Source organism: Coloeus monedula (genome assembly GCF_965178545.1).
Source record: "Coloeus monedula genome assembly, chromosome: 1".
Taxonomy (NCBI): domain Eukaryota; kingdom Metazoa; phylum Chordata; class Aves; order Passeriformes; family Corvidae; genus Coloeus; species Coloeus monedula.
This window is the reverse complement of record NC_138781.1, coordinates 35,759,721-35,774,435: the sequence shown is the minus strand read 5'-3', so window position 1 is coordinate 35,774,435 and position 14,715 is coordinate 35,759,721. Positions and strand designations below refer to the sequence as shown.

Here is a 14,715-nt window from a genome sequence, read left to right as displayed (position 1 = left end):
CCACTTCTCACTCTTTAATGGTACATTTATGCAGTGCCACTTTAGAAGCTGATGTGATCATTGTATTATAATAATATGCTGTGTTTATTTTGAGAACTGATAGAGTATATAGTTATATCAAAAAAGAGCAATTCTAAGCTAAAATAAAAATTAACATAAGTCACAATGTTGGTATAACTGTTGGATTCAAGCTAGCACTTTCAGGAAATGATCAACACTGGGGACTGTGCTTTTATTACTTTAAATTATTTTATTTTGTCAAGTGACTGACTTAATCTTGCTACCATACCTCAGCAGCTTTTCTTACTTACTAAGAAATCCTGCTATATTTAGTAATAGATGTGTGTGTATGAATTTGTTACCATACTTATCTGATGCACTTTGCTTTCCCACTCTGTCTAAACAGGTGAAAGACTTCCAGTAACTTGAGTCACTTGCTAATGTAAAAAGGGATTGTTTGCTTATACGGTATAGAATTTGCAGCATGTAATGAAATGACAGCCCTAATTTTATTATAAGGCGTTCTCTTTTCAGCTGTTATAAGCTTGTCTTAAGCTTGTCTTCTCAGCTCCTTTTTTTTTTTTCTTTCATATATATATATTTCATTGACTTAGAGGATGTCTGTGTGTTTGAGGTTTTTAAAACCTGCAATTTCTTTGATTCTAAATACTGGTGCTGTTTTCTTTGGTTTACTGCCTGGAATGGGGTTTTTTTGTCATTACCTTGTGTTTCTGTTATGTATCAAAAAAACTGTATGTGTATCACTAAAACCTAATATGGAGTTTTATTTTAAGATGTGTTTTTCTTTCATTTCAGCCACCATTGGTTCAAGCTATATTTAATGGAGATCCTGATGAAGTTCGAGCACTAATATTTAAGAAAGAAGATGTTAATTTTCAGGTAAAATCAAATATCATTGGCTTTGAATGCATTTTAATTTTTAATGTATTTTAATTTTATTTGTTATATCTTTCTGCTGTACTAATCTCTTTAAAACTTTGCTAATTCTTGAGCTGTACATTTTACATACTAGGCCAAGTAAAGCCTATACATACACTTAGTACTGGGAATCATGTGTATAGCTTTGCAGATTTGTGTGAATAGTAAAGACCTAATTTTATATTCCTTGTAACTGTTAGTTCTGCAGTGCTTGGGTAGCTGCAAAGTTTCTTTATACAGTTACATCAGACTAATTTACAGAAAGCTAGACTGGTCAAGTGTGATGCTATGTAGACTTGAATTCTTTTTAAATTGAATATAGCATATAGTATACATTAGACAGTTATAAGAACATAGTCTGGGGTTTCAGTAGGTACATTTAACAGTGGATTTTAAAAAGGGAAGCCTAATGATTATATTAGTAAGAATGAGAAATTGGGTTTATATTTTTGTGGTGCTTCACACTCAGGCACTGCAGACATAAAAATTATACTGAAATGATACTAAGTTTGTTCCACTGTGTGAAATTCAAGATTTGAACAGCATGCAAATACAGCAATTACTGTATTTCTGTTAAAATTCTAATATGCGTGTTTGACACTATGAAAGATAATACAGCATAAACGCTTTACATGGATTAGAAATTGCTTTGATTATTACAGCAGACTGACACAAACCATTTAGGGCTTATGCTACAGGAATATACATATGTAGCTGTTTCTCCTCCAAATCATCAGAACAAGAGTGATGCTAAAAGGCAAAGGCTAAGATCTAGTTGCTACCTAGGGGCCCATTTAAGACCATGGTAAGTGTTTACACTTTCTTCTGGGGAGATGTAGGCCAAAGGCAAATATTTAGTTTGGTATGTCTCTTTTGACATTTAAAAGCATGCTTCAGAATTTACAGCTGAGAAATGGCAGCTGAAAAGTCCCAGTATAAGGAAGCTGTCCTATTGTCTTGAAGGGCTTGAGAAGGACCCTATATAAACAAACTTTCTGTCAAATCTGAAGCTTTGTTTGATAAGGTTGGACTTTTTTTCCTCTTTCAGGAGTTTTGTGTGTCCTTAAGAAAGATTGTATGATTAATTTTACCAAAAGACTTAATATTCTGTTTAGTTATGAGAGCATTAGTTTTGTATCCTTCCAGTGTCTGCATCTATATGCTCTGGTCACATTGCCATTTTTATTTTTAAAAGATGATTAGTTTGTATTGTTACTTTGTGTTCATTCATGTGTTAAAGTCAGGTTTAGCATTCATAGCTATAGGACCTTGTAAACAAAGTTAGGTTTACTCTCTGCCATTTTTTATCATCTATTACCAAAGCCTCTGCTATATTTCGGTATGTATGTGGGAGTGGTTTGGAATTGGGTTTTGTTCTTTCTCAAGTTTTGTCAAACACTTGCAAATAAATAGGAAGACAGGAAGTCAACTGATGTGCTTAAATAGGAAATCTTGTAATTACTTGCTGTCTTTGAAGAGAATTACTTCAGATTGCCAGGTACTTATCTTGTAGGTAGAATAGTCAAAATGTGGAGGTTTTTACATTTTATGTTGTGGTGGGGTTTTTTTGTTGGTTTTTTTTGTTTGTTTTTTTTAAATTCCTTTCTGTGGATACATCTCTCTTTAATAGAACATGTGTGCATCTTAGCCTAGTAACACCCAACATGTGGATAGAGTTCATGCAGGACAAATATGCCATTTTTTCACAACCACCTTCTTCACTGTTGGGAGATGCTTATCACTCATGACCACTGCTTCTTATCACGGCAATCCTAGTCCTACTACAGTATCAAATATTAGATTTACATTTATCCTTTAAATGCTGTTTGTTGGGGCTAAATGAGCATGTAAATTCTCCCATTGTCTGGTAGAAATGAAGTAGACTGCCTAGTATATTTTACTGTGTGTCTGTGAGCATTTTGTTCTTTTCCTTGTTTTTTTTTGTTGAAGATGTCCTTGGCTGGAGGTAACATATCTCTACATAAGTCTAGATCTAGACTTGTTCCCTGAGTTACATGTTACAAGTTGGTGTGGACAGAAGGAGGGGAAAAGTGAAGAAAATGAAGTAGTTATTTATATTCCTAAAAAAAGAGAAGGATTGGGATAAACTGTTTTGACCATTGTGGTTTGTATTAGACCAGTATATACACTGGATTTTTTTCCACTTCGCTATCCAAGTGTTTCAGTACAGTTACTTGAACTCCAGAGTCATTCCCTCCAATGCCTCGGCAGAGTCATTTCCCCCTTTCAAGAGCAACTAATTATTTTGCAGTTTGTATTCGAATAGTTGAGATTCCTTCCATCCTCCCTTCCCCTGTGCATGGGCTGGACTCTGTAACTGGAGACCCAGCAGTGTTCTGTGAATCAATTTTGCCCAAAAGTGAACTGAAGATAGAGCTGTTGTACATCTTCTTTGTGACATTGGCATTAATCTAGGAAAGTTTTTTATGATGAAATGGGGGTATTTTTTCTTTCTGTTTCATCCAGCTTCATTTACCTCCTTACTTTTACGATATGTTATCTCTGATATTAATCACAATTGGCTTAATACTCTTTATAAAGCTAAGTGAGTTGAATCTGTATTTGGCTTTCCAAAGCTAGGCTGTGGAAACTGATGTTATGGTAATACCTTAATATTGCTTTGAGTTTGGCCTGTATTAGGGCATTATTCCTAAAACAGATGATGTCTTCTGCCATAGTGTAATACTTAGAGACATTCTGAAATAGGTAGTCTTTCAGAACATGAGTTGCTGTGTGTGACTGTAAGATAATGTACAAATAGTAAATAGGCTTTTTTCAGAAAGAAGATTGTTCTCTGTTCATGCCATACCAGCCTCGAGTCACAGGCTCAGTTTAGATTTAGAAAGTATGTATTGTATTCTGTTTGCTGTTGTAATCTTTTGTGAAGAAAGAGCAAATTGAGTGTATCCCTAGCTGCTTAAACTGGGGTTCAAAAAGGCTTACCCTCTCTGCAAGCTGGAAATGTGCAGCTCTTTATAGACAAAACTGATTTTTAGGAACTTTGTTCAAATAAATTGTTTGGAAGGTGAACTTTTCTGAGGCTCCAGTTAATGGAAAAAAACAAAACAAAGGGGAAAAGGATTCTGCAGGGTTCCATTTCCCAAGAAAGCTTGAGTAACTGTAGCTGCTTGTTTCATGAATCAGGCTTAAATCACACGCATCACATATGTCAAACAGTATAGGGTTTCTGTTACAAGCATGGTTTTTGCTATGCTCTATGTGTTTGTTTAAAAAATTATTATTATTTCTTGGTACCATCCTGAGCTTTTGAGACTTGACAGAAAGGAAAATCTTGCATGATAATGGACACATTTAATATCTGTTAGTTGATGGAGCTCCTCAACATTTCCTGCTCTTGCTGATTAGATTAGTGGGGCTGGTTTGAATTCTGCATGTTTTTCAGCAATTAGTTTTAGCTAACTGAATGATTTCAGCATTGCATTTTATAAGTGAGTATTGGTTTGGGCTTTTTTTTTTTAAGATTTTGAGACCTGTTACTGTTGTAAACTCTGCCATTTCTGTTTGTAATCAGAACTCGTATGATGTATGTTCAGTTTAAAAGATCATGAAAATGGAATATATCATCTCAGCTATTAGTTAAGAATGGAATTCTCTTGAGGGAATACAGCTCACTGTCAAAAGTGATTTAAAGGTTGCAAATCTGACTACTGAATGATTGCTCAAATTCAGAACAATTTTTCATCCTCCTAGACCTATTGGGGTAGTATTTCTTGCCATGAAAATTGATACTTCATGTAACCCAATATTTTTTATAACTCCATTGCACTTGATCTTAGCCGGGGGGACAAACATCTGATCGTCTCTGGAACTGGTGTCAGTGTGCCCCTTGCTCTTCTCATACTAAAGCCAAACAGGCTCTTTTTTTGGAGGATTCCCAAGACTACACTGATCTCTCACAATGCTCAAAAATGCTCACTGTTCCTATTTAAAGTAGTAATATTTACATATGTGACAAGGGACTTAAACATGAAATACCTGGATCTTACTGTATACTGTGCTTTGTGAGATTAAAATAGATTTAAACTATGAAATGTTCTAAAGCTGCTTTATGTATAAGTTGGTGGTTTTTTTCCCAACATGAAATGTAATAATGGGAAGTGAAATTCCTCATACTGTACCATTACAGCCATTGGTACCCTGTAGCAATCAGGGTTCTCTGTATGATTTCTATTTTGAATTATTGGCCATCCAGCACGGCTCTTAATTTAATGTCTTTTTTGTATGGTAAGTAACCACAATGTAAAAATTCACCTGTGCTGCTATTTTGGGAAGAAGGGAAAAACAAAACAAAACCATAGAACCAAATAATCTTTCGTCTGCCCTCCCTAACCCACACCTGTATTAGATAGCAATGAAGTGTTGCCCATAAATTCCAAGTTTTGTTGGTGGAACTGACAAGGGGTATGATCCTGTAGCACCAAAGTGCTGATACAAACAGGATAGCTAAGGTTGTGTCTGACTGGTATTTTGAGCAGTAGAGTTCCAGTAGCGATGTGGGCTCCATTCCCAGTCCTGCCAAATGTGGGTTTGCATAACTTTGTGGTTTTTTGCGTAGCAGGGGAATGCTGCTGGATGTTGCTCTAGGGTAAGACAGAACATTAGTTTATCTTACTCTGCAGGTTACTGTATACTGAAAGAGGAAGAAAATTGGCTTGTTAGTCTAGTGACAAGCCTAGGACTCCTTATACAGCATCGGGTCTGGGTACCAGGAGAATTAGATTATTGAGGGTCTCAAAGATATTAGTAATTTAAGAATGAATAATGAAAATTTAAGTACAGTTCAAAAACCAAGAAAGATCCTTTGAGATGATGGTATTGGTCAACAAAGTCCTAAAAGAGGTTAAATAGAAAAAACAGGTAATGTATGTATGATCACCTGGCTTTCATCATTATACTTCACCTTGTTGTTTGAATTGCTGGAGTAACAGGTGTTTTTCTGCATATTTGTGCAGTGTAGGACAGGAAAACCTGAATTACTTGGCTGCAGTATGGAACATTCTACAAGATTTAGTAAAGTTTGATGTTCTGATCATACAAATGAATCCTGTGCCTAGTTCATACATTAAAATAATTTTTATATATGTTGTTCTGTGGGAAATTGTAATTGCTCTCTAATTCAGCAATTACATTGAAATATTTCTCCATGTAAAGAACATTACATAAGTAAATACGGACTTCCTTGAAAACAAATGAACAAGAAGCCATAATTTTAATGAGGTAAAAATAGTCATTAGGTATTTTCTTACCTTTGTGTTCACTATCTTTCTGTAGCCAATTATTTTCCTGATTACTAATGTAGGTTTTCTTGTTTGTTTTCTATAAAAAATACACATGCATACTACAAATGTAAATTTACCGTAGCTTGACTTATCTGTACTTCTAGAAACTTTTCTGCGTTAATTGATATGCATAAAGTGTTTGAGCTATGCCTTTTGTTATCAGTGCCTTTGTAACTTGGAGTCACTGTTAGTGTAAGAATTTGCTGGTTGGGACAACTGGAAGAAAAGCAAGTGGGATGCTTTTAAACAGTGGTGGTTGATGTGTAGTGCCATGTTCTTGTGCTTTTGATGAGGGCAAGACTCAGAGAGGCTGTTTTTAACAGGGAGTGGAAATAGTTTTGAGAACAGGGGAGAGGACTTTGACAGTTTTGCAGAGATTTGCATGGGCCAGATAAAAGCAGTGGGAAGACAGGCATGTCCAAATAGTGCTCCTTTCCGCTTCAGGAATGCTGTGACTACTGATCAGGAAAAGGGGTTATTCATCGTGGTTTGTGATTTGGTCCACTCAGAGTACATTTGCAGGGAAATAATTTTCCAGGCCAGTTCATCTGTAACACCTCTTGGTACTAGATAAAGCTTCTGGCAATCACACCAAAGCTACCCTCTGGTTTTTGCCTAAGCTGGTGAGAGTAAATAGTGGTTAAAAACTAGCGTAATGTAGCAAAGTCTAAGCAGGAGTTGTGAAGAGTTTTTAACTCTTCAAGCTGTTCTTCTGAGGAGGTGAGATTATGGGTTTGCTAACCAGTCTATTTGTCCCAGACATGCCTCACACCCAGTGTTGGTAACTATTTTGTCAGGTTCCTGCAGGCAAATCAGAGGATTTACATGAAGGGCTTTTTCGTTGGCAACTGGAGTTGGCAACCAAAACTTGCTCTAAAGTATTTGTTACTGTGGAGCAGCATCTCATTGTATTCCTTGGCAGGATAGACATAACGTCTGGTTTGCTCATTTGAATGTGAGAGAGGAATTAAAAAGTTGCCCAGAAAATTGTAAAATATTCTGAAGAGCACAATTTATTTTTTTTTAGATCCTATTTTAATAGGTCAGGTTATGCGCTTTTTGTTTCTTAGTTGTTGCCATTGCTAAAGAGTTTCAATCTGTCATGAATTTTTCTTCTCTAAAAGTAACAGTCACTGGTTTTTTGTTTGGTCTTTTGCTAATTTCCAAATGCAGGCAAGCTTTTAATAAAGAGATGCTGTAGTTATTGTAACTTGAACCATCTCGACTGACATTGTGAAGGTGTAGCTGCAGTAGTATTTTGGAGGAGTGCACAGTTTAGACCTATTAAAATAAAACTTGAATTTAAGGCCTCCTTTCCAAAAATGTTGTACTATCTTGAGTCTCTAATCATAGCAAAGAAGTATTTAGTGAAAAACTGTGACTTTGGAGGTATTAATAAAGTGCATAGAAATATTTGCATAGTTTTTGCTGTATTGAGAACACTTGTTTTTCCTCAGAGATGGTTAGAATACAAAGTTTGCCATCTTTGTAATGTGCTTGTTATAGCTGGTGTGATTCCTAATACTTACATTTTCACATTTGAGCTATCAAATCTAGAGGAAAAATTGTTTTAAAACAGCTTGCTAATTTCCCATATTATTTATCTATTTAAAATTCTGTTCAACCTTGAAGTCCTTTCTTTCTCTACTAGAAAGGTTTCTGCTTGGTTGAACATTATTTGTAATATGTTTTTATCTTCAGTTTAGAGTGTAGCAGATTTGGGGGATAAAATGACAGGTATTTGTGAGTTACAAAGACTTCTTAATATGATGAAAACATAGAATATAACTTAGAGCTTGGTGCTAGTTATTTTAATTCAGTTTCATCCTTTGGATTTTTAAGCAGTAATTCCCCCTGAGTTTTCCTGCAAGTAAGAACTGTATGTTGAAAGAACACAAACATGTGTATGCCTGTATATAAATGCATACAAGTTATATAGAAAATGTGAGCTTATTTTGTTTTTAAATGATCACTTATCTAATGTTAACAACAGTAGGCATATCATGAAATGGCAGTGAGAACAGTCCTTTGAAACAACTGCAGGAGGTTGGAAAGGAAATAAAACATTCCTGTATAAACAAACACTAATAAAGAGAATTCCTGCAGTAAAAAACACTGCTGAGAAACTCAGGGCAGCAGCTGCTGCCTGGCAGCCTCTGCCTGGAACCCGGCTTCAGGTGCTGGAGCAGAGTCCAAGAAATCTTATACTGGGCAAGTGAGGGGCTGTGAGACTTCACAAAGCACAGGTGAACTCAGGATGGGCATAAATCACAAAACAAGCTGTGTGTGCCTTCAGACCCTTCTACTGCTAACTTCTAATAGAAGAATTTTTATTGCCCATTTAAGTAACATTAATTATACCTATCTCTTACTCAGAACAGATCTCTAAGAAGAACTGAGAGCTGTTGTAATTAGGTAGAGGCATTTTAAATAGTTAATGGCTTTAATTTGGTATGTTTTCATTTTGTATGAAGTATATGTAAATATATTTTTTGAATGTATGGGTGAGAAACATATAGTATATCATCTCAGAGATTGATGGTAGTTATCTTCTGTGTTTGTTTGCTCACATATTTCTCTTAAAATACAGCTTTCTAATGGGAACAAGTTGTTTCTTTCTCTTTAAACATTTGTTTGGATTTTTGACCAATGTGCATCTCAGTGTATTGTATTGCTTTCTGCTTCTAGATAGTCTCTGTACTAAACTTTCTAAGTATTTCCATCACAAACAGGAACCCCCATTCTCTCTGTGACCAGCCTGATGAAATGATGAGTCATATGAGACTCCTGCTTTATAATGTGTTCAGTTAATTGAAATTTCTTCACATCTGAAAAATAGCAAGAAGATTCTGTGATGAATTCTGGTTTTGAGGGGAGTGTTTGTGATACCGAAAAAACAGGAGCAGGTTGTGCCTGCTCAGAACTCACATCTATGCATCAGCTTTTACTGTGGAGCTGAAGTGTCTTGCATGTAAGAAAGTCCAAGAACTGGTTTTTAGAAGGACATTCTGTGAATAGCACAGGCCAGTGTGTGTGGTGTTACATTAAAAAGAGACAAAGCTTGTGAAACACCTTGTCACTAAGTCTAATCAAGTTTTAGTGAGGTGTTTTTAAAGGAGGAAGTGGAATGCAGCATTACCATATGGGACTGACCAGGAGTTACTTTGGTAAAGAATTAAATAACTTCTTAAATACATGAATATTCATGTTATATATCTAAAGAGATAAGAAGAAACTTTGCTGCAGGAAATGTACAGAAGCTCTTCCTATACGAAAGCTGATTCTACTTCTAAAGGATTGGATATTAGATTGTTTGATCCATTGATGTGAAGCCTGACTGATTCCAGAAATGGAGAACTTGGGAGACTAATTCTTCCAGGTGTAGTATAAACTTGCTGCCAATTGTATAAACAGTATCCACCAGCTACTCAAATATGATTTAAATTCTTCATATAGAAGTTGTTCACTGTAACTTAACTTTAAAGCTGAGCATTTCCTGTTCATTAGTGTGGGATGTTTCTCAGGCATGTCATCTGTAATGATTAATCAGATATCTTAGTTCCTTTGTAGAGGTTTACAGTGAATCATATTTTTCAGCCTCAATATAAAGTGTGTCCAAATGGTGTTGAATTCGTCTTCTGGTGTAGAAATAGATTCAAGATGTTTTAAATACAAATCTGTTTAATTAGGCATTTTCCTTCAAAATTGAAATGTTTAATGAGAGAAACTTGCCAGTCCAGAGAGGAATAATTCTTTGCTTCATGTCAATAGCACAGTATTTAACCTCTGCAAATGAGATTTTCAGATGTATTGAGTTACCACTCTTATTAGAGTGATACAAACAGACAAACCTTCAGCAGAGTTATAGGATAATCTGACCAACATCAGCAAATTGCTGCTCAATACAGCAGGCTTATGGGCAGTAGCTCTCAAGAAGTTACCATTGCAAAGGGTAGAACTGAGAAGAACATTCTGCTTACATGGCATGGTGCTGCCTTGAACAGGAAATGAGAATTACTCTTTAGAGACTTTAGTATGAGTTAATATTAGTGTGCTACTCAGGCTAACATATTCTCCTTCTCATCAGGCTTAGTAAGCTCGCACAGTACTATGCTAATGTGGATTTACTGTTCGCTAAACTGGGCAACCAAGCCTGGATGTCTGCATGGCAGTGGTTTGCTGTATCAGCCAAACACTGAATTTCTTTTGCAGTAATTGGGAATTTGACAGACAGCTTTTGTTTTGGTCACTCTTATTTCTTTAACATTGAAAAATTCTCATTGGTGTAGAGAGCCATGAATAATTACTTCAAATTTAAAAGTGTGAAGAGTTTTTTTTAAAGTTTCAAGGGTTTTGTGTTTGAGTCTCCAGTATGATTCTTAGTGATAATGATTTTGTACATCGTGTCTAATTTGCCATTTTACTTTTAGTGATCATTGCTTAAGATTGTAACCTTCAAAGCATAATTGAAGTTCTGCATTTCCTGCTGCTTTTACAAAACAAGCTAGAGGCAAGGTCTTGAATAGTTAGAGCTTACTGGAGTTATTCCTGGCAGTTGCTGTGCCTGACATGCAAAGGATTGGTATTTTAGAACAGAACATCCTCACTGAAAGAGCAGAGAGAAGAAAAAAGTTCAATAGTCCTAATGTGCATTGGCTTCCAACATGGACACAGTCCTTAAAGAGGCTGTTGCTGGGAAAAGCAAGATAGGATTTGAATTTACTGATTATTTGTAGTTATTTTCTGGATGAAAACCCTTTATGCATATGCAACATACCTTTGAACAAGACAATTTTCTCCACTTTGCAAGTGGTTAAAGCTACCTTACTGTGGGATATCCAGTATGCTATCAGAAAACATAATTTCCTTTGTCCAGCTTGGCCCTTGTACACAAGCTATACGTGAGGTAGATGCACCTTTTAAGTTCTTTGAATCTTCTTTAATAAAGGATGGATGGATATCAAAAACAGCGAAGAGAAAGTGTTTCTCATTTGTTTGCTACATGATGTAGGGAGGGCTGTCCCATAAGTACCCAAGGAGCAGGACTCTTGTCTACTGCCAGTACTCATACTGGTGTCAGGTATCAGGACAAAGGAACTGGAAGGTCACTGCAACGAATTCTTGCTGAAGAGTGTGCTCCAGAAGTTCAGGTACAATGTTTTGATTATGAAGTTTGAGGAGGTATTTTCTCAGGCCTATGATATCAGCCTGTAGCTTTCTGTCTCCAAAACCAGTGAAATTCTGTTCTCTTTTCAATCTTTTAAAGTCCTACTTTATTATTATCATCCTTCCTGATCATTAATTTAAGTTCTGTTTGAATTAGCATGAAATACTAGTTATATATATATGTATATGTGTAATTATGGTAACTTACAAATAAATTACATGATGCTGACTTGCTGTTTCGAAGGAGTGCAAATATCTTGCCTTAGTTGTTGCAAGCTTTTCCTATAATGACAGTCATCTTCTAAGCTTATCTCATGTCCACTTAGCCTAAGAAATAGTGCATATAAGATACTTTGATCCTAAGGTAATCGGCAGTTTTAGATGAACTTTTATCCTCACTATCAGAGGCTTGCTATTGGGTTTCTTTTGTGACCTGTGATCAGTGTGGGGTCTTTTCATTTTCCATTGCAGACTGTTGTTGGGTGGAAGTTGTTCTTACTCTCATTTTACTCTTGTTCTTCAGAAGAGATGTGTTCTGCAGGATTTTTCTTATCTAACAATTAGCCTTTGAATTAGCATGAATTGTGTTGTATGCTGTTTGAAGTTCAGAATGGTGCAAGGGCCTCTTAACAGAAGGGCTTTGCATATTCCAACTAGATGACCTTACTTTGTAAAGCTGTTTAACTTAACACACACCAGGAACATGTTTTGGCTTGCTCCAAGAAGAGGTGCTAACATTAAACATACTACCTGAAATGCACATCTTTTCCTGTCAGCAAGACAATGCAGTCAGTGGGACAGATATGTTTTACATTGGTCGTTGTCATTCGAGCACTTGCCTTTGCAATGAAAAGGGCAGAAACCCCAGCTTTTCTGAACAAAAGTGTCAGTGGCCCGAACGTAATGTGCTGGATTTAAACTGTGATGGAGATGTGCATACCTTACCTAGTGTGGTGTGTGATCTTTCACTGGAGCATAAACAGAGCCTGTATTGTTTTCTCTCTTGGCATATTTTCTTATTTGTGTCCTCAAACATTTCAGATGATGACACTGTAAGATGAGGCAGTGCCCCTATTCCAGCCCACTCTGTGAGCACAGGCTGGGTTACATAATGTGCTCCACAGCACTGTACTCTCATTATGGAAAATCCATTGTTTCCTCATACTGCTTTTTTTTTTCAGAAATAGTTTCAGAATTATCTATCATTTTTCTTACCAGCAACTGCATTCTGATTAAAAGCTGGGGTTTTCTTCTTTCTTCTACCATACATACCAGGTAAATGTTTACAAATCATATAACTGGTGTTTGGGAAGGATAAAGCCAAGGGCAAGTATTTTCAATGATGTATTATTGTTTTGGGGTTTTTTGTGTTTGGTTTTTTTTGATGGTTGTTGTCAGGGTTTTGTGTGTTTATTTTTTTTAATATAGCAGAATTCTGAATGCTCTAGAGGTTAATGGTTGGGTATTTTTTAATTTCAGTGGATTTTTTTTTTGCTCTCTCCCCTACAGGGATCTAGCATGCTAACAAATACTCTTGGCCCTAAAAGTTGCTCTTTTTTTATTCCCGAGTTAAAGGAAGGAAAAGACATCCAAAGTGCCTCAGCTGCACTGTGAGATCAAGTTGCTCTTACCAAAGGGTACAGAATAGCTCTTTATTTGTTTTATGTATTGGGCAAGAATTCAGTAACCTTTATTAGTGATAAATGGGACCAGTTCTTGATGTTGGAACTTTTCCGTGAAAGGGAGCAGCAGCTCACAAAACCTGCTTAGTTATTCAGGTCCTTATCCAATATCCGAATGAATGCTTGAGTTTGCTCACAAGAAATCCTGGTCTTCATAATCCAGCCAGAAGCATTTATATGTTGTGTAAAAATGTCTACATAGCATGTAAAAATGTAGAAGCATGTTAAAACCTGGGTTTAGCTTTTCTTACAAGCTTTGCTTGTTCTGTACCCAAGTTCTAGAACCTGACCAGCAGAATTATGATAGCAGTATTACAAAACCTGCATGGTACATAAAGGTTAAAGGGTATGAGAAGATGTGTATTTCCAAAAACCACTCTGACTCAGTACTTTCAAAAAGAATAATTGAAGATAAATGGTTTTGAGCTGAATTACTTGGAAGTGGAAGAATACAGAGATGCATAGTTGTTTCAAAATCTGCTTCTTGAAATACTTGACAACGAGTCAAAAAGTCTTCTTGCTGTGAACCTCTTTAGTTAAGAGAAATAACAATGCAATGTCTACCAGAACACCTCAAGCACTCCTTGTTCTCATATGTGAACAAGACATACTCAAGTACTGAATCTCACTTTTTAAACATCTTAACCACATCAAAAGAACTTGTTGGGGTTTTTCTACTGTACATATTTAAATGAGAATTTTTTACTCTCGTTCTGAATGAGACATTAGCTGGCTGTAAGGTCCAGCAATCATAATCTTAGATGGAGTTTGATGCTTAATAGCTGTTTCTTGCTCTAAATGTTACTGACTTGCTTCTGTGTGTCTTTCTTTTGGGGCCACTCTTTTAAGAGGAACAGGGCTTCAAACAATTAACACCTGAATGGTGTTTTGTACCTAATTGTTGTGATGTAGGACAGCATTTGAAGTTAACCCTTTTAATTAAAGATGTCTGGAATAGTGTTATTTAACAACATGAATTGTTCTGAACTTCAGGTTCCTTTTTTACCAATCTTTTTTTGTAGTGTAGTATCAACTTACATTTGAAATATCACTCTGCTGGGTTTCTATGGACATTAAGGTTTGGGATTCAGGAAAAGTTAAGAAAGCTAATTTTCTCCTGTCCTCTTCTTGTCAAGTTGTTCTATTCTGTGCCAAAGTTAAAAACTAAATTGTCTTTTAGACAAGAGTAGTTTGGATCTGATGTTTGCTCACATGACTTGAACTCTTGGTATTTTTTATACAGTTTTTGTAAAAGGTATTTTCTGGTATTATTTAAAAATACTAGAAAGATACAAATGAGCTATCTTACTTGTTTATAAAAAGGAATTTTTAATAAGAAGTGGTTGAATGTAAGTGAATGTTCCAGTACAATATGTCACTATCATATATATATAAAAATATATCTATAACAATGTTTTTCTGTACAAACTTAATTTTAAATTATTCCCACCAGATTGCTTTTAGTGTTCAGCATGTTAGAAATGAACCAAACCTTCAATGTGTTTTTTGTTTATAAGTTTTTATATTGTGTTAATTGTATGCAGTGGTTCAGTAAGGATAGAGATTTTTATCAGTTTTATGTTTATTATTTGACTAGAATCATTAGC

General features: G+C 35.7%; 1 protein-coding gene across 6 annotated transcripts in view; it reads left to right on the top strand.

Moving 5' to 3' along the window:
* Positions 1-14,715, top strand: part of ANKRD28 (ankyrin repeat domain 28) — a gene marked incomplete at its 3' end in the record, with an annotated part of 117,897 nt that overhangs the window by 44,215 nt on the left and 58,967 nt on the right. For all 6 annotated transcript variants that reach the window (XM_082279319.1, XM_082279318.1, XM_082279321.1 and 3 more), the window contains one exon: positions 817-900. In XM_082279319.1, the coding sequence (XP_082135445.1) occupies positions 817-900 (84 nt within the window). The remainder of the gene's footprint in view (positions 1-816; positions 901-14,715) is intronic.